At 39.7% G+C, this 22,454-nt stretch overlaps 2 protein-coding genes across 6 annotated transcripts in view; one reads left to right on the top strand and one right to left on the bottom strand.

The window, feature by feature from the left end:
- Positions 1-8,692: 8,692 nt before the first annotated feature.
- On the top strand, positions 8,693-10,468 carry nr0b1 (nuclear receptor subfamily 0, group B, member 1). The gene is made up of 2 exons (XM_055031853.1): positions 8,693-9,709; positions 9,866-10,468. The coding sequence occupies exons 1-2, from the start codon at positions 9,022-9,024 to the stop codon at positions 10,105-10,107; spliced, it is 930 nt and encodes a 309-aa protein (XP_054887828.1). The 5' UTR covers positions 8,693-9,021; the 3' UTR covers positions 10,108-10,468.
- Positions 10,469-17,145: 6,677 nt separating this feature from the next.
- il1rapl1a (interleukin 1 receptor accessory protein-like 1a) overlaps positions 17,146-22,454 on the bottom strand; it is a 188,448-nt gene continuing 183,139 nt past the window's right edge. For all 5 annotated transcript variants that reach the window (XM_055031848.1, XM_055031851.1, XM_055031849.1 and 2 more), the window contains one exon: positions 17,146-19,120. In XM_055031848.1, the coding sequence (XP_054887823.1) occupies positions 18,399-19,120 (722 nt within the window). In that variant the 3' untranslated portion in view covers positions 17,146-18,398. The remainder of the gene's footprint in view (positions 19,121-22,454) is intronic.

Here is a 22,454-nt window from a genome sequence, read left to right as displayed (position 1 = left end):
ACAGAATAATAATGAGGACGATGATAATAATTATCATAGTTGCCAAGAAATCAGATGTGAATTGCCCTCCAGATTCCAAGGAAAGAATATCTCATTTGTGAAGTTTACAAAATGCTGTGTCCTTGGCTTATTTTAGCTTATTGTCAGTGCTGTTTTTTTTTTTTTTTTTGGATGATTCAAGGGAAGTGGAGGTGATAATGATCAGAGTTTTGTTGTATAATTCAAATGTAAACCTCAAACCTACAAAAAGAAAAAACTGTAAAGTTTTTGAGATCATCAAACAGAATTTAATATTAGACTAAGAAAACCTGAGTAAATACAAAAATCCATTCTCAAAAGATTATTTCATTTTTGGGGGCAAAAAACAAATCCAAACCAACCTGGCCATTTGTGAAAAAGTTATCTAAGAAAAGTGAAAAACCGCTTTTCTTCTATTCGGTTTCAGTCACTCGCAGCCAGACCTAGTTTACAACCATACGTCTAGAATCAAGACATCACTTAAGTCGACTTTCTCTGACAACATAAAGCAGCAATGACGATTTCAAAAGCAGCACATACCTCAATCTAAAGAAATCAAAGAGCAGACGAGAAACAAAGTCACTGACCTCAGTCTATCCGGAAAGCCTTACAAAGTCATCTCAGTCATCTGCACCACTCCAGTGAAAACCTTTATCCACAATGGAGAAAACATGGAACAACGCTAAAACTGGCTGGTTTAATTCTAGATTGCACTGATGACTCATCCAGGAACTTATTAAAGAAACCTTTACAAAAATCAAATGTTTTAGTGTTACCCGGTACGTTTGTTGTAAAGCTAACCCAGAATTTCACAAAAAACTCCATCATTTTGACGGTGAAAATGATGCTAGAAGAAAACTAGGTGGAATTGACAGAACAAAGTCCATTACTTAAAAAAAAAGACAAAACAAAGAATAGTCAAAATTCCTCTATTGCCTGTTAACATAAACTCTTGAACATTTAAAGTCTGATTTAAAAAAATCAAAAGCAATCTGTCAGTGGTGTTGCCTTTTTCATTGCGCTCTAAATCCATGTATCCAGACACGTTCCTGTCACTCTAGAACAGCAGCCTCTCTTGTGTTTGACCTAAAAAGTTGCATATCTGTTATTTTGTTTTTTGTAATTAGGGCGACCTTGCGCATATATAAACCAACCTTGAGCGGCGTAACAAGAGCAAAGACAAACAGATGCTGAGCCGTCCTATCACAGGCGTGTATTACATGTGCTGTTTACCCACACTCAGTGAGAGGACCACAGCTGAGGTAAACAATGAGCTCCACTGTGTTTGTTCACAGAGCGGAGCTGCGTGTCATTGAGCTGGTATTCAAACTGTGATTGGCCCACATCTAACACCCAATGATGAAACTGTGAGGCCAGGATTTAACTTTTGGATAAATACTGTCACAAATGATTAAAATGGGTTTGCGTTTGGAAAACTGATGTTTTATTTTTGTTTTTTTGTGGATAAGAGTTTCTAAAAAGTGTGAGCGTAGAACTAGTCAACCTAAACATGAGCAAAGGCAATCATGTTGGCATGGTGCTGTTAAGGTAGGAAAACTCAGAGGCAGCAGATGATGTGATAGCGTTTATAACCAGAATAAAACAGAGGAAACTTACAAGATGGCTCATGACACAGACAGGAGAACAGGCTGGAAATAGACAAAAAGAAAAAGGAACGTGTAACAGGAATGATAAGAGGAGAGATCAGTAGAGGACAAATGAGAACCAATGCATTTATGTTCTGAGGGAGATGTGGGACTGACAATAACCAGAAGGATTAGTCAGAAGTGAATGATAACAGCTGAGCAAGACTGCAGAATTGGGTGGCTGGTGAGAGCTGGAGTTGGAAAAACTGAACAATAAACACCAGAGAAGAACAAGAACAGAACTAACATGTAAATAATCCAATACAAAAGGTTGAACTGACATGCTACAATCTAAGGAATATAAATAAATAAATGATCAAAATCGGAACCCAAATGAAATTTCACATATTTATGTCTTTAGATCAGTCTTAGCAAAAGTCATCTTTAGTCCAATCATTGTTTTACTGTGATTTTCAAACAAGAGCTACAAAGGAGTGGCTTAGGTCAAAACATGTTAAAATGGATCAGTTTAGATACTGTGTAAATACATTCAGACTGATGTTCACAGACGGTCTCCATCACTGAGCGCAAACTAGTTTAAAAACAACGATGGGCAAAAGTTTCTGTACAAATCAGGTAGAAACAAACCCCATCAGGCTGAATACTTCACACAGAGAAATAAAAAATCTGCACAATATTATTTCGCTGGCATCTGCTGACCATCATTTTGCATGTTTATCTTTTTCTGCTATGAACTGATGAATTTTACCCCAACATTACGGCTGATGGCAGCACTGTTTGTTCTGCAAGAACTTTGATTTTCGTTTAAAAGATGCTGCAAAGCACTGACAAATCAGTTTTGATGAACGTGTGAACATAATCTATATAAAACATTGTGCTTTTCATGAAGATAAATCACATGTATTTTACCTCTTATTTGTGTTAGGGTGGGGTCCCCTCAGTTGCCGCCCCACATTATTCTCGAACGCCTCCTTTGTTTCCGTCTTTCATGCACTTTGCTGCATCCTTCCACTGTGCTGCAGGTGATATTTGTATTTGTTCTTTTATTCCTTCTGATTTATGAAAGGAGACCGCTCAAAAGCACTTTCCCTCATGCATCCTACACATTTTGCAGCAAAGTGAGCTTGTTTCCTGTTGCCCTTCAAGACACACAAACACGGGCGCGCATACGCATAAACTTTCACTTTGGTGTAAGTTGGTGACATGAGTCCTTGGAAAGTGCAGTATTCAATTTGTAACTATTATGGAGACAAGGACACAGTCCTTTATGTGAGCAGCCACAGAGAGAAAATGGAGGCAGTCACCATGGCAACCGCCAGAAGAGTGCCCAACAAATCAACAAACAATGCAGTACGAGACTTTTCCAGGGAAGCCATTTAATGCGAAGCCTTGAATCATACAAAGTTGTCCTCCCAAGTTTCTGAGACCTGTCTGTGGGTGTCTGAGCTCCAAGTGTTTAGTAAAAAAAAAAAAAAAAGAAAGACAGGAAAGACTTGTGTTTTTCTCCCCGGATGGGTTTCAAGGCCGAGGAGACCGAATGTGCCAAAGAGCTGCAGTGTTGGGTCATGGCAACCTCAGGGTTTCATTTGCCTGATCAGCCTTCAGAATGTGCAAAAAAAAAAAAAAGTGCTCACTGATGCAGAAGCACACAGCACCAGTCATCCACTAAAACCTTCTGTGTGTTTACACCAGCAACTGGCACATTTCTTTTTTTGTATATTTTGTATCATTTGTACAGTGATAAAAATGACTGAATAGCTCCCTTTGTCTTTATCGCGCTGGTTGAGGAGGAAGGACAAGGGTTCAGGAGATTCTTTTTTTTTTCTTTTTAAAAAAATTTTCATTTTCGTCTAACAGTTTACTTTCCTGGTTAGAACATTTGAACAAACACACACGCACACGCAAACGCGCACGCACACACACATATATACGCACACACACACACACACACATATATGCACACACACACAAAAGCCCAGAATGGGGGACGGAAAAGCATTTTCTTCAAGATATCATTTCGCATCCCCTTGCAATGTAATCCCTGCATGTCACTCTCACTTTCCCAGGCCCCCTATCTGAGTAAATATCCTCCTCGGTTCTGACCTTGTTCTAAATTTCACTGCTAGACACAAAACTATAGCACGGCTAATGCCGTCTGACTTGGACTGTCTGGGTGCCGCTGTAACTGCAGTTGTTTAAGAAGCACTGATGACAGCAGACAAGTGGGAGCTTGTGGGTGTGCATTCAAATACCAGCTGCTTTGTATCTTTGGATCTCATCATATATATTTTTGCACTGCATGTGCAGACGTTTAATGACACACCAGTAACTGGTGGAGTGCCTGAGAATAAAGAACTAAAAAAATATCAGGAAAAGCATCACCTAAGTATTTTAGCTTATTAATGGCATAAACTAATACTCTTTTTGAATAATTTCTGAGATTTTATCTCTATTTGATGTCTTTCGACTTGTCACATTTCAATATAGCGGTCTTCTCTTGCTCTGTCTAACGAAGGCTTTCCAGATCTATCAGACTGTAAGCACAACTCTTGTCTACAACCCTTTAAAGTGACCTTACAGACAGGTCAGATTTAGTTCTGAAATCTGATTGGTTCTTTCTGAAATACTAATTTCCCTCTGATGAAGCCATTAGGAACGGCACCTGCAAGATTTCACTTAAGCCTGACTTGTGTAAATGTTAAAAGTTTCATCCATCTTGACAAAAATCCCACTTCCGCAGGTGAAAAGAAAACCCCACAGCATGACTCTGCCACCGCCATGTTCTACTGATTTTTTAAACATGCTTTTGTGGAAAAAAAAAATGTTTTCCCTGATTTTATTCAGATGTTGATGGATATCTTCACTAATATTTTTCTGACTTATATATTTACACAATGAGATTCTTTTTATCCTTTGTAATCTCTCAGAAAACTACAGTTTTAGATAAAAGACATTCATAAGCAAACAGTGAAAAATCTCAGAGTTGACCCTAATTTCTGATTGATTAGGTTCCCAATAAGTGAGGATGACTGATCTAATTGAATCAAAAGATGCAAAGTGTTAAAACATGAGCAATGTAATAAAAATTGAATACTCTCATGCAAAGAAATTGCTACACCTTTTTGACTTTTGAATTTCTCACAACCACAATTATTTTTATTTTTAGAATTTTGTAAGATTAATAGGAAGAAAAGTTATAAAATAATCTATAATGGTCTCGCTTCTTTTATGTCTCAAAAAACTGGCATTTTAACGGGACTCTGCGAGCTTTTGGGATTTATTGCATGTGATGGGGAAGTGAGAGGTTTGATAAACTGGGCTTTGGATCAACAGGCACCAGGCCAGATAGAAGAAATTTGTATCCAAGAAATTTGACCTGTCAATGCACAACAAAAGGCAGGAAAGAGGGGAGGAACAAAGACAAGAGGCATATTAGATATTTTATTTTTCATTAGAGTCCTCATCCCATAGATTTGTATCAATTAAAATGCATTATGACATAATTAGTGCACTTTTTATTTAGGTGCAGGCCTTTCCAAGGGGATTTCAAACTAACTCAGCTGGGCAAAGTACATTATGTTCAGGGCGATAAAAACAGTGATTTAAAACGTTCAACATTTTGGACGCCCTGAAGAATAAAGAGAACAACTTTACAATCTCTGGGCCGCTTTCATAAATAAACCAGTGGCCAGAATGACCTGATCATGTTATATTTGAGAACACACTCACACAGTTGTTAGAGGATTTCTGTCTTGTTTAAGTTACGAAAATGACTGATAAGTATAAAAACTGTTTGTTGAATTGTTACATTTTGAAAGAAAAAATATATGATAACAATAAAACATGTTTACAGTGTTTTGACCAAAAACCTTTGACCTTTGGTTGTGTCCTGCAGAGCAACAGAACTAATGTGCTGTTTGTTCCTGTGCTTTCTCAGTCTCTCTGTCTGCAGTTTTAGAATCTCAAGGGTGTTTTCTTGTATTGTCTTTGTCCTTCTTCCTCTCCTGTATTCTTACCTCCGTCTTTCCTTTTTAATTTTTCCCCCCACTTCTCCTCTTTGTTCTCTTTTCAATTTCTGTTCCGCGTCTGCGTCCAATGCATTTAAAATAAGCATAAACCAATTTCAGATTAGGCTTTCAGAAAAATAATGTATGGAAACAGCTACATGAACATTTCAGACAGTTTTTAATCACAGAGATGGATTTTTCAATGGGTAAAACCAAATGTTTATTCATGACTCCCTCCGAGAAGCATTGAGATTTTGGCTCAACAAATTAATTACCTTTTTTTCTTCAATATCCTTCCCACATCTTTATCTGTGCATACTGCTGTTATCATAGGTAAACGTTTGTTTTAATTTGTTTTTGCTCTCATTTAGGGCACAAATTTACCACCAAACATTTTAATATCTCACTTGCATTGCTGAAAATTTTCCCTGCACAATCACTTTGGTTGCCCACTGTGTGCTGTGAATAAGTGAGAGTTGACTTAAAACAGACTCCATCCACCCTGTCTGAAGTAAAAATGGTGGAACAGAGCAAAGATAAAAAAAAAACCCAAAGAAAACAAAAACACAAATAAAAAAAACCTCTTGCACAAATCCGATAAACAGCAAAATAAAAGAAGGAGCCAAGAGTGGAACAAAGGGAGAGACAAAGAGAGACAAAGGGTGACAGAGTGCTGTCTCTTCAGCTCTGTGCTTTTGCAACAAGACATAATGTAATCTCTCCTTGAGACGGAAAGATTTTTATAACCTGTGCAGGGTGGGCCTTGAGCAGGAGAAGAGACTAGCTGATTGAAGGCTGTTTATCCCACAGTGTCCTTGATATAAACATGTGAAAAATCTCTCCCTTTTTTTCCCTTCTCTCAGCTAAATCAATACAAAGACATTTGGCCTCTGAACAGTGTTACAGTGCTACAGCAAAAGTTTTTCATCTTGTCTGTATTCATAACTGTGTCCTTCAAAGCAACAGAGCAAGAGATACTGAAGTTGTACTTAATGCTCTCTCATGAAAGTAGAAATGCGCTCAATGGCAAAGAAAACCTTCCATGGAGAGCCTTACGTGACAGTACGAGGATGAGTCTGACGTGGCCCACTCAACACCGCAAGACAGGACATCTGCTCCAAACTTCAGCCTTTGCTCCCAGATACTTCTGCTGTTGGTGCCTGCTTCTGAAACTCCTCCACAAACCCTTCGGTTACACCTCTTCCTCCTCCTCTCAGACCTGTAATCCATCTTAGGAGCAATTAAGATAAAACTTTAATTTATCTGCTTCAGCCTAACTTGTCTTCCTGCGTCTGCTTCCTCCTTCCTCCAAGTCCGCTCCTCTTCATCCTCCTTCGGTGACAGAGGCAAGCGGAGCACTGAGTCATGACATCATAATTCACAAGCTCCAGTTTTCACGGTTAAATCAATATCACCGTGTCCGAGTCAAGGATGGGGACTGGCCTTCACAGCTCAGCTCTTCCTACTTCTTTCTCATAGAAAATCACATAAATTGCCCCTTAAATAATTATTCCTTCATTTCCGACCATGGTCTATATATATATATATTTATTTTGTGTGTGTGTGTGTGTTTTTTTTATTGGTTCCAGTCAGAACTGCACAGAGATGCACCAAATTAAGAACAGTAGACAATTTTGATCAACTTTTTATTTATGTGATTATGAAACGCTATATTGATTTCTAATTAATTGTTCAACTTATTTTTTTGTAGAGCTGCCTTTATGAATCTAAACATTTTACAGCACTGAGTAGCACAATTAGCTGTGTCGCCATGTATATAGAAGAGGTAGATTTTTGTCTCAGAGAGACAGATGTTGAAAGCTTAAAAAGAAAGAAGGAGCAAGTTTGCTGTACTCTTCTCAACCTTCTTGTCTGTTTCGTTCGTCCTTCACCAGTTTGACAAAGCGTCCCCAAGGAGCCGACAAACTGAGGTGCCAGGCAGCATCAGAACCAGCTGAGCCAAAGGATGGAGCTCTTTCATATCCCAGAACTTTCCATTTTACCCTGGGCATGAACTGTGTAAAAAGATGTTAAAGGCCTATTCATAATCAAAGTTAAATATAAATATTTTTGCTTGCAAGTCCATGTGCAAACGTAGCAAACAGAGCAGTACCTCTGGTGTCTGTGGGGGGCGCTGTGGCGCAGTAAAGCTCACGTCGAAGTACAATCAGAGAAGAACATAAAGACAACACAGGAACCTGTGGCTGTAATTGCAACAGACTACTAAATCTACTCCGGTGCCTGCTCCAGTCTTAAGAATATTAAGAAAGTTTTTTCCCCCATTGTTGCCATGTTTGCTGCTGTCTGAACCTTTCCTCTGCGAAGTTAAAAACAAGACTTTTAGGCCCCCCCCTTGACACAATAAAACATGAAATATGATCAACATTACGAATCAAATTGATCTGAAAGATTCACATTCCCATATAAACACCTAGATGTTAAATACTTAGAGCTGAAATAAACTTAACCAATATTAAAAGCAGAACAAACTCTGCAACAGAAACACGTAATTGGTAAGTCATCTTATTGTTTGGGTTTTAATCGGCGCGTTTTGCATCCAGTGAAAACAAACATGCTGACAAATAAACTGGACAGCATGCTGTGAGTTTAGTGATATTTTTACAGTTGTGGTCTTGACTGATCTTGAAATAAAATCCTCAGCACCCGAGACCGAGACCATCAGAAAATGGTCTCCAGACTGAGACCGGTCTCAAGTTCTGCAACACTGAGGACAGCAGGATGTTTTTGATTTTCTGACTAGTCAGGTGGAGTCGATTTGAAAAATCATAAAACTCCATACCACCGTTATATGAATATATGGACTTTCTCAATCGTTCTTTCATCCCCAGTTTAATTGAAAAAAATGTTCAGTTTCATCAGCGTTTGGTCTTTCAAAATGAAAGTCAAGTTGTGACAGAAAGGCTGAAACTTTGAGGTCACATTTTGTGTTGTGTGAACTTTTCTTTCCTTGACCCTTGAGAGCAGAGAGATACAATTAAATTTGTAAAAAGTAATTAATTAATTTATTTACTCCACACACACACACAAAATCAAATGGTTTTTATTTTAGATCAACCCACCTTCCCCCATATTTCTGACTAGGCTGTATCTGTGAAAGCAGCAGAAAGAGAGAAAGAGAGAGAGAAAGAAAGAGAGAGAGAGAGGGAGAGAAAAGAGGAGGTGGAGTTTGAGGAGGTGCATAAACCGGTGGAGGTGGAAATATGCTGCAACTCTGAACAATCTCTCAAAGTGCGGGGACAGACGGGAGCTAATATAAACAGGCTGCCCTTCACTCGGGGCTATCAGGGGGTAAGGAAACAGCTCCCTCTGTCACTGACCCCCGGAGCTTCAAAGAGGCAGCTCCGGCCCATGTAGAGCGGCCAGCGGTCATGGCCACGCTGGAGGGCTGTCGCTGTCGGAGTGCCAGCGCCCGAAACAACAGCAGCATTCTCTACAGCATTCTGAAGAGCGATAGCCTTGTGACCGCCGAGGAGCCACAACACCACCAACAGCAGCAGCAGCAGCAGCAGCAGCAGCAGCAGCATTCCCAGCATCAAACCCTGCAGCATCTACTCCTCAAGGGCTCCTCCTCCTCCTCCTGCTCTTCCTCCTCCGGGCCTGGCTCGCTGCAGGAGCTCCGGCAGCAGGCGTGCTCCTGCGGGTCGACGCGCCGCCGGGGCGTGTTGCGCTCCCCGCAGGTGACGTGCAAAGCCGCGTCGGCGGTGCTGGTGAAGACGCTGCGCTTTGTGAAAAACGTCCCCTGCTTCCGCGAGTTGCCGGAGGACGACCAGCTGATGCTGATCCGGAGCGGCTGGGCCCCGCTGCTGGTGCTGGGGCTTGCGCAGGACCGGGTGGACTTTGAGACGACGGAGACCGTGGAGCCCAGCATGCTGCAGCGCATCCTCACGGGTGTGCCGGACCGGCAGGGCGAGATCCTGGCCGGTCAGACCAGGGTGGCAGTCGGGGTGTCCGTGGTGGACATCGAGGCAATCAAAGCCTTCCTGAAGAAGTGCTGGAGTGTGGATATCAGCACGAAGGAGTACGCGTATCTCAAGGGAGCTGTGCTCTTCAATCCAGGTAAATCAGAGCTTTTAAATCAGTTTGCATGGAATAAAATCTGCAACACAGACTGTAATAGTATAGGAAAGCTGACGATGTCGATCGGAACACCAATGAGATGGACCCGTAGTGGTCTGCGTTTTAAAACTAAACTTTTCTCTCTTCTTCTCTCAGATCTGGAAGGTCTGCGCTGCCTCCACTACATCCAGGCGCTGCGCCGGGAGGCGCACCAGGCTCTCAACGAGCACGTCCGGCTGATCCACCGCGACGACTCGATGCGCTTTGCCAAGCTGCTCATCGCCCTGTCCATGCTGCGGGCCATCAGCCCGCTGGTGGTCGCACAGCTCTTCTTCAGACCCGTAATCGGGGCGGTGAACATCGAGGAGGTTCTCATGGAGATGTTCTACGGAAAGTAGGTCATAGAGCAAGGATGAATCCAGAATAATAAACAAGAAAAGAAGAAGAAGAAGAAAAAAAGAGATGCTCTGAACTTGTATTGTGTGGTTGGTGAAGCAGATATGGACTAGTAACAATGCATAACAACTAAAGGACTGTGGGAACTGACCTGTGTCAAGCAAGAAAGTGTGTGTGTGTGTGCGTGTGTGTGTTTGTGTGCGAACGAGAATGATGGCGACAGAGAATGTTGATGCGGAGAGATGTCATTACAAAGGAAACTTAAAAGCAGCTGCTGGAATTCATAACTTATTTGTTTTTATATATATATATATATATTTAAAAAAAACTATTTTTCTAAAATAATAATAATTAAAAAAAACATTACCACATTTCCTTGTGTGTGTGTGACTTTCTGGCCTCTCAAGGCTGGCACACTTTCAGCTGGAGAAAGTGTGCCAGCCAATCTTATGCAGCAGATGACGTAAGATGATAGGTTTGCATGACGTCACGCCGAGTTTCATGTCAGCTTTAGGTCACAGCAGAGACCGATGAAGGCATGCCACTGTCACATCAGCTGCAGATGAGCTAAACTGTGGACTAGAAAACATTTTGGGTGAAATGCCAAGTTGGGCCACCAGAGGGCAAAAGTGCACCACGTGCATTTCGGTTCCCATACGTGCACCCTGACGGATTGGTGAAAATGTTGAAGCACCAGCACTTGTGGAAAAATAAAAAATAAAAAAAATCTCTGGACAGATGAGTCTAGTTTCTAGTTATCCAGATTACAGAGCAAAGAATATTTTCCTCATAAACTAAATAGAGCATTAAGAGAACGTCATACCAACTTTGACTCATGGAGGAGACGGCTTGCAGATGTTTCATAAGACGTCATTATGATTGCAGCCTCTGCCGTACGTCAGAGGATACTTGAGAAAATTATCAGCAACAAAAATGAAGCTGAATGGTTAAGTGGACCCCTCCACAAAACAGTGATCCAAAACATACCAGTAAGTCCACCATAGATTTGCTGAGAATTGAGAAAAAATGGAAAGTCCTGATTCCCCAGGCTTTGAAAACAAGGTTGAGAAAATCAAGACATTTATACATGAGGGTTTTGTTTTTTGTCAAAATTAAAGAACTCAATATTTAATGGGTGTCGTACATTTGTCAGACTATGTTTTAGGGAGTATCTCTTTTGTTATTTGTGTCATGGTTTTTATTTAGATACAAAAACTTAGGTGTGGAACACCTCAATCTTCTCAAAGGATAAGGATCTTTACAGTGTGCAACCTAAAAGAAAAATAAAGCAAATCTAATACAAGTTTAATTTACTGAAATGAAGCATCAAATGTAAAGAAAATAAAAATATACCAATCCTTCTGACTTTATTTGTTTTCTTACAGGAGAGTATTATTGTTTTGCCACTCACAGTGACTAAAGTGAGACATCAGAACTGTTTAAATAAATATATATTATTTCATTTGCACAGATAACAATTCATTGGAGTTGCATTAATCTGAAAGTATTGAATTGAAGGAAGTGGAAAGAGAAGCACAGACTCCTCTGATCAGGTGTTACAGTCCTTCTGCCACAGTAACTAAATAAAAAGAAAGAAGAGAGAAGTAAAGAAAAAAACAGACAAATGTCAGGCACCTTCTGCAGTCGACACAAAGTTGAAGAAGATGTTTTTTTAATCTAGGCTAGAGAATGAATGAACCATAAAATAGCGTCGTCCCTCCAGGACAACCTCAAGCCTCAAGAGAGAAATCATTTCCATCGGTTTCAGCTCAGTAGCAGCAATCAAGAGCTTAGCAAGTGTTAGTTGGACTGCATGTATGCATTTCGTCTTTCAGTGTATCTGTTTATATATATGTCTAAAGTGGCTTCATAATGAACCTTTTTTGACAAATTTTTGTAGGCAAGTATCATATCTAATCCTTTTCACCCCATCAATATGACGGGGTGTTTTTTTTTTCCTAGTACTGGGGTAGAATTTTAATAAGTTTAGACCTCCACATTTTGAACACAACATAGAGCTCTCATAATGTGAATAGTGTTAAATCGCTGTTGATTTCATATGTGTGACATAATATCCTGGAGATTGTTTTGTTCTTTGCTCCTGACTGATACCTTTATACAGTACGATCACTTTTGATCCTTTGCAACTTTTCTGGGAGTTGAAGCATCAGCTGAAAGATACAAATAATTAGACGGAAAGAAAATGTATTTTCTAAAAGGTGATTGAGTTTTGTTTTATCTTAGATTCAGTGTTTGATGGCAGATGAGAAATCAAGAAGAAGTGAATGAAAAGTAGCTTGAGAAAAGTCTTAGTTTTGCACACCTATGCAACAAGATTATTGCATCCTTACTTTACATTTTCCCCAGCAGACATTTGTTTGTTTGGTTGGATTGTGTTGTGTTTTTAGATATGTAAAAAAGGTGAAATTATCTGCCAGTGCCATATGTTTTGCATGGCAGCTAGTTCAGCAGGAGTATTTAAACTTTGGAAATCTACCATATACTAATCTCTGAACAATCATTCATCTGAAGGCGTTTCATTTGGAAGTCTGGCTGAAATTTTTGTTTTCCTCCAGAAACGTCCAGATTTCACAAAATAGTTGTTTTAACGAAACAACATAAAAATATAATTCCCTGCCAAGACACCAAGCATGAAGCAGCTCGGTGTCTTCTGGGTCTAAAATGACAAATGTTTGTTTTTTATTTTGTCTTTATGTTTCTGCTGCTCTCCAAACAGACGTTTGCAACTGCAGTCCAGTTTTCTAAGCATCCATCAGAACTGCAGAAGCTTTGTCCTTGTGTGTGTGTGTGTTTTATTCCTTCTCACAGAGGCGTGCGCTCAATCAAAACTGAATGCAACCTTCAAAGGAAGGAAGGTGATGTCAGTGATAAACTGGGATTTAAGTAATGTTTGAAGTTCATGCGAATAACTCTCATGTACCTCCTGGTGGTCTGGCAAGGCATTGCAGGATAACAGAGATTGAGAGGGAAAAAAACCCAGAGAGATTCATAAACTGGCAACACACACACACAAACACTCACAGTTAGACACACACAGACAATTGCACATATGCCGCCGTCTGCTTCGCTTTGATTATGTTCTTGTTCAAATCTATCTTCTTTGCATGTTCATTCTCAATGGGCCCTATTTTATCAGCAATTAACTCCTTAATTGCTCTGGGTAATAAAGAGTCTATTAATCCTGTGACGGCTAATAAAGCTCCAGATGTCTGGCAGGAAGCGGCGAACTGGCAACAGCCACCACCCTGTCTTGTTCTTGACAATATTTGCATGTGTGCAGACCTCCTATATCTATAGAAATGGCTCATTCTAGATTTTTAGTTTGGCAGATTTGTTTGTGCATTTCCACTGCTCAGTCTCGCCTTAACTGACAAACTCTGCCTTCAACCCAGTTTCCTTCTCTGTGTATTTTACTGTTTTCGTCTTTTTTTTTTTTCTCTGACCCAGTTATTTTTTCTCTCTGTTTTCTCCTGGGGTTTCTAGATATCAGTGAATCTGTTCTCAGCTCCTTTTTGAGCTTTCAAATACAAACGCTTGTAGTTTTTGTTTACTCCCAGGAGATGGCAGTGTTTGGCAGCACTTACTCATCATCTGGAGCAGCCAAAGCCGTAATGTTTCATATTAGGCCGTTAAGACAAAATCTTTCTTCCATCAGCACATTTCCTCTTTGTGTTTGGACACTAAAGCTGCAGTGAGAGGGTAATGGATATTTAAAGGTACCAACACACAACAGACAAACAAAACCTTCCCCCGTTTCCAACCTTGGGATTTTGTCATCGTTCTGTGATAATTTCACAACATCACAATGTCCACTCATTAATACTTGACATATAAATAGAAAAATAATAAAAGGGAAAGTGCTGTTATTTTTTAATCTTCCTTTATGAGTCAGCGTAAATGCCAAACACAATGTCCACCCACAGCAAAATTATTGATAGTAATGTTTCCAGTTTTGAGGTCATAAGGTGATTTATTTGATGATTTAGAAATCTATTATAATGTTGTGTAGAAGAGAGTACATTGGCAACTTAAATAACCAGCACCCTACCCAGAGATTTAGAAGTTCTCCATGGTGAGTCCAATCTCCTTCTGTATCTCCACAATGACAAAAAACAGCTTAGAAAATAAAAAGTATTGGCAGTATTCTGGTAGATATAGTGAGATCTGCTTCATTTCAGTCGTGCATCTCAAACTGTGCGATTCCAAGTTGTTTTCTAACATCCAAAAGTAATTCTGCTTATGTACTATAATAATACGAAATCATGCCCAGCTTTTGTAGACAGCAAAACCACTGATATTTAGACATTGTGTTTTAGAGGGCTATATTTGTCTAAACTGGTGACATGTAGAAATTTAAAGTTTTCTGCCTCTAGTATAATGACTCTTGTCCTTGACAAATTGCAAACATTGACAAATTGCAAACATTTGGGACTGCAGTTGGTTTGCTTTGTGTTTTAACAATCTGTCGTAATTTCAAATACGTCTGTGCTAATGATGGCTCTCTCGTTCCTCATTTTGAGTCTTTTGTGGTCATTTGGAAACTTTCCTGCTGCACTTTTTGCTTCTCTTTGGTCATTTAACACAGCCTTTTGTAATTGTTAATGTTTGTACTTGTCTGAAATGTATTAGTGGCTTCATTCTTAAACACTGAAATTCGATTTGTAAATGGACTGCATTTACATACCATTTTTCTAATCTTTCCAACCATTCAAACAGCTTTTCCACTGAGTCAGAGTCACCATTCACACACTCAAGCACCAAAACGTCCATACAGCATGCACAGAATAAGCCTGTTGTCTGATGCATTGCCCAAGGACAATATACATCAAAGGGAAGAGGGAATTGAACTCTCCCTCCTGATTGTCACATATGTACTTCGCTCCATTGAGACACAGATGCCTTTTTCCTGGAACAGTGTGCATTTGCACGACTGTTTCCTGGATATATTCATGGCACAGTTTTGTTACAGTCAATCATAATCTTATGCCTCCTTATAGGAATATGGTGTTCATTTGTCGTTTCAGTGATGTATTTCTGGTACAATTTCTTTTTTTGGGATCATTAATCATCCTCTTATGTCATATATAGTTTTCTATCTCATTTCTTTTCTTTTTCAGCAATCTAATTTCTACTTCTGATATCAAAATAGCCTTTGAAATGTTATCTGTTTTTGCTCTGACTGGTAGCTCTGTAAATGTGCCATTTACAGCAGCATGTTTTAGATTTCCTGCCGTTATATACAGGTCTTTTATATGAAGGGGATTTTGTCTTGTCAGGGAACCAAACAACACAAATGGGGAAGAAAAAATATGATTCAAACCTGTCAAGAAAGCAGGTCAGGCATTACAGTGGCCTTGGCCCAAACTGCTTTGGAGCAAATCAAAAACTAGTTCAGAGAGATATAATTCAATTATGTTTTATGAGGGATTTCCAGATCAGGATTTACTTTTTTAATTCTATAAAAATTTAAGTCACAGCTGATGCTCTCCATTACAACTCAACAAAGATGCAGTAAAATAATCCACCAGATTTCATCAGGATTACATAGTTCAGATGAAAACTGTGTTCATGGCTCACTTAAACCACTCACTGTTGAGGGTTAGGATGATTTAGTATCTGCAATTTGTCTTGATAGTGAAAGATATTTTGTCCCTAAAGGAGTTTTTGCAGGACACTCTGCAAAAACTCCTTTTTGCATCAAAAACTCCTTTTTCCATAATTGCTTCAATTATGGAAAGCTCTTACAATGTTCTATAAACATTGCCACAAACATGTGATAAAGCCACATGTCTGCAGCTTTATCACTTGCTTCTAAAACATCTGACTCCATTCAGCTCCTGCCTTTCCTCTGGTGACGACTGTTTTCATTTAGCTCGATGCTAAGCTAATGCTTTTACTCTTGTTTTTATCCAACATTGATAACTTGCCTTGTAAAATTATTTTGTTTGGTTTCAGGGAACTGTGAGAACATAACATTTGAAAAAAAAATTGTCAACATTTTCATAGAAGTACAGTAATGTTAGCATGTTGTGACGATTCTGTGATAATTTAGCTTGTAGCATATTTTAGTGCATTTACAATCAATAGTGGAAAGACTAGTGTTTTTGAGCTCCATAAATGTTCCTTAGAGAATTTTCTTTATGTGACTGGTGTTTCGGCTGCTCTTTGAACGTCTCTCCTTCCTCCACAGCAGAGAGCATGTCACATAACACACAAAGACAGGGAGCAACAGCAAATACAGTCTCTCACAATAAAGCATGAATAACTCAACAATAACTAAATATCAAATGGTTCTGGTCACAAAATCCCTGATTTTAATACATCTCATTGTAGCTTAGGAAAATATCAGCATAGAGACCATTTTGTTTTTCTATAAGCTGCAGTTTTGAAAAAAAGCCTTTTTTGTCCTTGCCTCACATGTATAAACCTTATGTTTGGTTTGTATAATGGGTTGTATGTGTTAGTCACCAAATGATCAGTTGATCAGACGTGAAATGACAAATCCATGTGGCACATTTTCCTGCAGCCTCACTGATTTAAATGCAGTTACGCTCACAGCCAGTAAAAACATGTTATAGGAAAAACGTTTACTCTGTCTGTTAGGTTTGTAAATTGGGGTATTATAGGTGTTATGAATTATTGGCAGCAATTAGTGAAAGCTGAACACAAAAGGAAACCATTCAAAGGAAATCAATGCTTTTAATGTGCAGTGAGAAAGTAAGGGAAACTGATAATGATTGTGTTTCTATAAAGATAGACATTTCTTTCCAAGTGAAAATTGTGTTTATATATTTATATAAATATCTATATTATATATAGAATACATATCTATTTGCTATGCATACTTAAAAATCACACCTTCAAATATATTTAAAAAGTCTTTCAAAACACACCTGGTTTCTTTTTTCTCATTAAAACGTGAACTATCTCTATGAACTGAATAAACCTGAATTTTCAAGATGGCAATAAAACGATGCATCAAAAACAAAAACATTTGGAAATGTTTTTTTTTTTCCCCGTTTCTTTAGAACCTGGAGTAGTAGAGGGTGTATCTGTCAGGTGGGGTTCAAAAACTGGCCTTGTCTCTCAGCGAATCAGAAACCACTTTCACAAGAGTACAAAACCAACAGAGTGCAGACATCGATCCCCTTTCTATATGGAAGATGAAATGCAAATAAGTATGACCTCTCAAGCAAACTCTTTTCTGTTATAAAAATAGAATTTTTTTTAAATAATCTACAGATTTTCTTTTTAAGGTGAGGCATATCTCTATCAGTCTAAAACAGCCAGGCTGTTTGTTTCGATAGAAAAAAACAACAAAAAAAAAAAAGACAAAAAAAACAAACAAAAACCGAAGCGTCAGAAAGAGATCTGCCAGTCTGTCGGTCTGATTGGAGGAGACCGGCGCTTCTCTCCGACCACTTCTGTCATCTGTGCCCCACGCGGCCGGATGTTTTTAATGCCAGCTCCTCAGTCTTTTTGCATATTCAAATTTTTTTTTTTTTCCAAAGGAGTTCTGTTTTAAAATAGATACACCTTGTACAGGCAAACAAAAACAGGTTTCAGCTCTTCACATCTCCTGAAGATGTCCAGGTCTTCCAAAAAGTTTTTCTTTTGTTTCATAAAAAAAAGTTAGCTTAAACTACAGAATGATTTAAAACAAACAAACAAACAAGATAAAACAAATAGAAAGAACACAACAGCGCAAGTACATGGCATAGTGGCTTTCCAATCAAGCGTATTAAAAGCAGGATTAAAAAAAAAACTGAAAAGAATAAAAAATATACAAGTTTGTGTCACATTTTTAAAGCAAAGTCCTACAGTGGAGAAGGCAACAGACTTGATTGAATTAAACAGACTAAAGAACAAAACAGGAAAACACTGATGCTACCGATAAAATGCAAATATATGTACAGACCCTGTTTTCCTTTTGTTTGTATGTATGCACATTTCTTTATGTGAAGATGTTGGAATTGTGTTTGTCTTCCTTAAAGCGGAGTTCCTGCACTTTATTTATCCGTTTAGAAAAAAAAGTCTGCTTCTTTTAATGTTTTCTTCAGTTCCACATAGAAAATAAAATCGCTCATTAGAAGAGACTGGTCCTCTTCAAAGACAGGGGGAACCCGTCCCCACACCACCTCCTGTGTTTTCCATCAGTGGTGATGCATGGACCCGAACAGATCCATTTCTAGATCCAATTTCTCCTGTTGGTTCTCGTCATCTCCGACCCTGACCTTGGTCTTCCCGAAGCCGATGTCGAGACCGCTCGTCACTACCAGATGACACTGGAGATGCTGGTTTCTCTTGGCAGCAGCGGGAGCATGGCGTTGTTGGCGTGAGCCTCTTCCAGGCTGTGCTCTCGGCTCTTCCCTGGAGGCCTTTGCCCGTTCAGCAGTGTTAACGGGATGTTGCAGTAGGTGTGCTGGTTCCCCAGAGTCGAGAGAGCCGGTAGGGTACCCCCCGGGGGTATGTCATACTCGTAGCTGCGGTAGTAGTGTTTCTGCCTCATGGTGGTGTGGTAGGTGTTGTGGAACGAGGAGCGCAGCTCTGGATGGGCGGTGGCCATGGCCGTGGAAGTGGCCGCCGCCATGGAGATGGCCGAGACGGTCTGCAGCTCCCCGAAGGGACCCTGCTCGCTGACGTCCAGCGCCGGCTCGTGCGTGAGCATGGGCTCTGTGCGCCTGAAGGGCATCTCGTACTGCAGCTGCTTCCAGAACTTTGAGTTGAGCTTGTTGCTTTTGGGGCCCCGCCACTTGATGACGGTGAGGGTTTTGATGGTGTGTTTGAGGGCCTCCACCTCCTGGTAGTTCATGATGCCGCGCAGCTCGGCGCACTCGATCAGGATGACTTTGATCTCGCCGCTCACCAGCATGTTGCGCAGTCGGGTCTCTAGCTCGAAGATGCTCCAACCTCGCCGCACCACGTAGTTGGGTGTCATAACTATAATGAGGCGCTTGCTCTGGTCTACGCAACGCGCAACATCCTCTATGTACGCTGCATGAAACAAGAGGGAAAGGCAAATGAGAACAAAATTTTCAGAGAAAAGATGCTTTAAGAGTTCATCCTTTCAAATCTAGAGTCCAGAACCACAGAACTGAGTGATGGGTGAACACACAAAGACAAGACGATGACAGCTAACCTTTTTTGCCTGGTCAGTCTAATTTAATTTTTACTCAAAACTGTCATTAAGACATCTTAGTAGCTTTTTTCTGAAAATGACTGGACTAGTAGACTGACAAACAACACACATGAATCTCCAAAACATTTTTTCTGCATCTATTAGACTACTTATGACAAGTAAGTAAAGTTTTTATCTCATCCACAAAGGCTCAAACTGGCTCAAATATATAAAAACACCTCCACTTATATTTGGTTAATGAACCTTTTCAAATTGCACCCTGACCACACACTTTTTGAAACTATTAATGAGCATCAAGCACCATTGTGGTTGAACTTTTGATTAATCTTCTTGATACAACTGGTAGTTTATGTTACCTGGTTGGTTTTCTGGCACAGACTGAGCTTTCAGGCATATAAAGCCCATCGCATTTAATTCAGAATGGGGCACATTATTTGAAAGCCCTAATGTAAGCCCGCTTTATCAATGGAATCAGAAACAGAGACGGGAAAAGTCAAGACGGGTTTCAAAGTTAAGAAAACTGAATTATCTGTGAAACTCTTGAGGACTGCTAGTGTCACCTCAAACCAGCAGTTTGTTTTAGATGAAACAGACAAACCACCCTGTTTAATGGGACATATAGCGTACCACTAATTCCCTTTCAATATACATGCAAGGATTATTTTTTAAGAACATCTTGTGGTCATAATTCTGCCAAAATATGCCATCCTAATCCCAATTTGGAGGTTAGGACGGCCAAATATGTGCCACAAAAGTTTATTTTTGTAAAACTAAATATATTCAGGCAGTGAGAGCTGAAACATTAAAGCATGATGTTGTAATGCTGCTTCACTGCCAGTGGTAGAGGTGCCTGGTTCAAAACAGATGGCATCAGGAAGAAGAGCAACTACACCCACACACAAACCAACAGGTAGAGGTTGAGACTTGGGCACGACTGGACGCAGGACGATGATCCAAAACATCCATCAACACTGGCCTTGAAATGAATAAAGTAGCTTGATTGGCTCAGACTGGAAACCATTTGAAAATTAGCAGAATACAAGTAAAAATCAGGCCTGTGCCCAAGAACAGCAGATAAAACAGTCATTGAGAATCATATCAGAGCTTTTAGAGGTTGCAAAAATATTCAGTCAATGCATCACAAGATGCTTAAGGAGCCTAAGGATTTTTGAATATCTAATGAGATGGGTGCATGTTTATATTTGTGCGTGTCTGTATAATGTTGACCCTGTGTGGACAAGAAGAAAAATAAAATCAGAAATAATCAAAAGTTTGTACTTCATACTGTTGCTTGATGTACTTGAAAATCTGTTTCAGTTGAAACCGAAATGAATGTATGTTAGGGGAAGAATCCATCCCTTTCAATTAGGACTTGGTTAAAGACTCTAAGCAGCAGTAGATGCTTTCAGTCTTTAAGGAATGAAACACAAAGTTTACTTTGTTTTCTTGGCAGAAATGTTTCGACTCAGGCACATTAGATGCAGAGCGTAAGTGGATAAAAACTTCAGGTCTGACAGAAGACACCTGAAATATTTATAGATTTAGATTTCAACTAGGTCTGTGCAGGACTTCAGTTGGGTTTTAGTGAAGGTTGTTCCAGTTTCCCCTATAACTTCTGACTCCTCTCTCAGATGGTCCTGCTGGAAAATATCCCAACACCTCCAACATGCTTGTCCTGGTGTCAAATATTTCATTCACAACTCATTAAAAACTGACAGATTATATCCTTTTTCTTTTTTTTCCTGTTTTCTGTTTAGGATTTCTAATTAGCTGATCACATGTTTCGCTGAGAACTGCACAAAAGTTCTGCAGTAAAGCTTTTTCTGTCACTAAATTTCTCCTTCATTTCTCTTTTCCAAAGTTTGGCTCGTTGGTTAATGGGCTGAGCGAGGCCCATCACCCCTGTCTGCTCACTTTGACTGGTCAGACAAATGTATAGGAGCCCTTGGCCGTTTCTAAAGGCCTTTTATGTTACCAAGAGTGAGGCTTTCGGGCATTTTAAGTGATGTTATCCTTCCTAAAGATTTTGTCTTGGACATAATTCTGTCTCCCGAGTCTAATGGAACTTCTCTCCATCTAATGGCTTAGTTTTCACTCTCTGAATCTCATTTAGCTGCAAGAGTTTGTTTTAAAAACTTGACCTCCATCTAGTTTTGTGGGTTATACTCAGCTTGGCTTCTGTGAGTTTTAATTGAGCTGTAGAAGACGTGAGATGCAAAAAGTTTAGAGCTGAATACTGATGCAAAGGAGGTATTTATGTCTTTTGTTTTAAACAAATTGAGGATGGACTGATTTTTAGACTGTGATTTGTAACAGGTGCATCTCCATCAAACAGAATATGAACAAGTTCATTTTCTTCAGCAATTCAATTCCACAAGTAAAACTCACATAACCCTGTTTATTTCTTAGTGTTCTGTTTTAAACGTGTTTTTTTAATGTAGTTTTATTTAATGATTGCATTTCACAGCTAATAAAAACTTAAAATTCAGTTTCTGCCCACATGCCTTTGAGAGCACGTCGTCTCTCTCCTTCCTCTCGACAGTATTTGACAGATTCTTCACACGGTTCAGGTCAGGAAAATTTGTCGGCCAATCAAGCACAGAGCTATGGTAATAAAACCAAGTATTGGTACTTTTGGCAGTGTGGGCAGGTGCCAAGTCCTGCTGGAAAATGAAATCACCTTCTCCCATAAAGCTTGTCAGCAGAGAGAAGGCACAAGGTGCTCTAAAATTGCCTAACAGATGGCTGCTCTGACAAAAGACATAGTTCCACAAATCACCAGCAGCTGTGGACCTATAAGCAACTTGGATTCTGAGCCTCTCCACTCTTCCTCCAGACCCTGGGGTCTTGTTTTACAAATGACATGCAACAGCCCAGTTCTTTTTCTAGTTAGTTCAGGTAAAATGACTCTGATGTTCTGGTTCAGGAATGCGACAGCTGTAGCGCCTGCGACAAATTTGTGTGTTTTCTTTCTTAAAGCTTTGAGTCCAGCTGCAGATCACATGCTTGTGAATCTCCCCAAACATCTTGTTTTGCTTCATAATCCACTGAAAGCTGGAGCTTTCCTTGTTGGTGGATCTTTTTTTCTTTCAATCGACTTTCCCGTTTAAAAATCAAGCTTGTTCAGCAATTATTGTTTGAGGCTTTGCCTCCTTGTGAAGGGAGTCAATGGCCATCTGCTGGAAAACT

The sequence above is a fragment of the Poeciliopsis prolifica genome, unplaced genomic scaffold, assembly GCF_027474105.1.
Source record: "Poeciliopsis prolifica strain line A6 unplaced genomic scaffold, Auburn_PproV2 SCAFFOLD007, whole genome shotgun sequence".
Lineage (NCBI taxonomy): Eukaryota > Metazoa > Chordata > Actinopteri > Cyprinodontiformes > Poeciliidae > Poeciliopsis > Poeciliopsis prolifica.
Note: the sequence above shows the minus strand (reverse complement) of the source record. Positions and strands in the feature narration are given on the sequence as shown.

Bases quoted from the DNA above. Each gene is read 5' to 3' on its own strand.
- nr0b1 (XM_055031853.1), top strand. From the start codon at position 9,022: ATGGCCACGCTGGAGGGCTGTCGCTGTCGGAGTGCCAGCGCCCGAAAC. The intron at 9,710-9,865 runs GTAAATCAGAGC...TTCTTCTCTCAG, and splicing joins AGCTGTGCTCTTCAATCCAG to ATCTGGAAGGTCTGCGCTGC.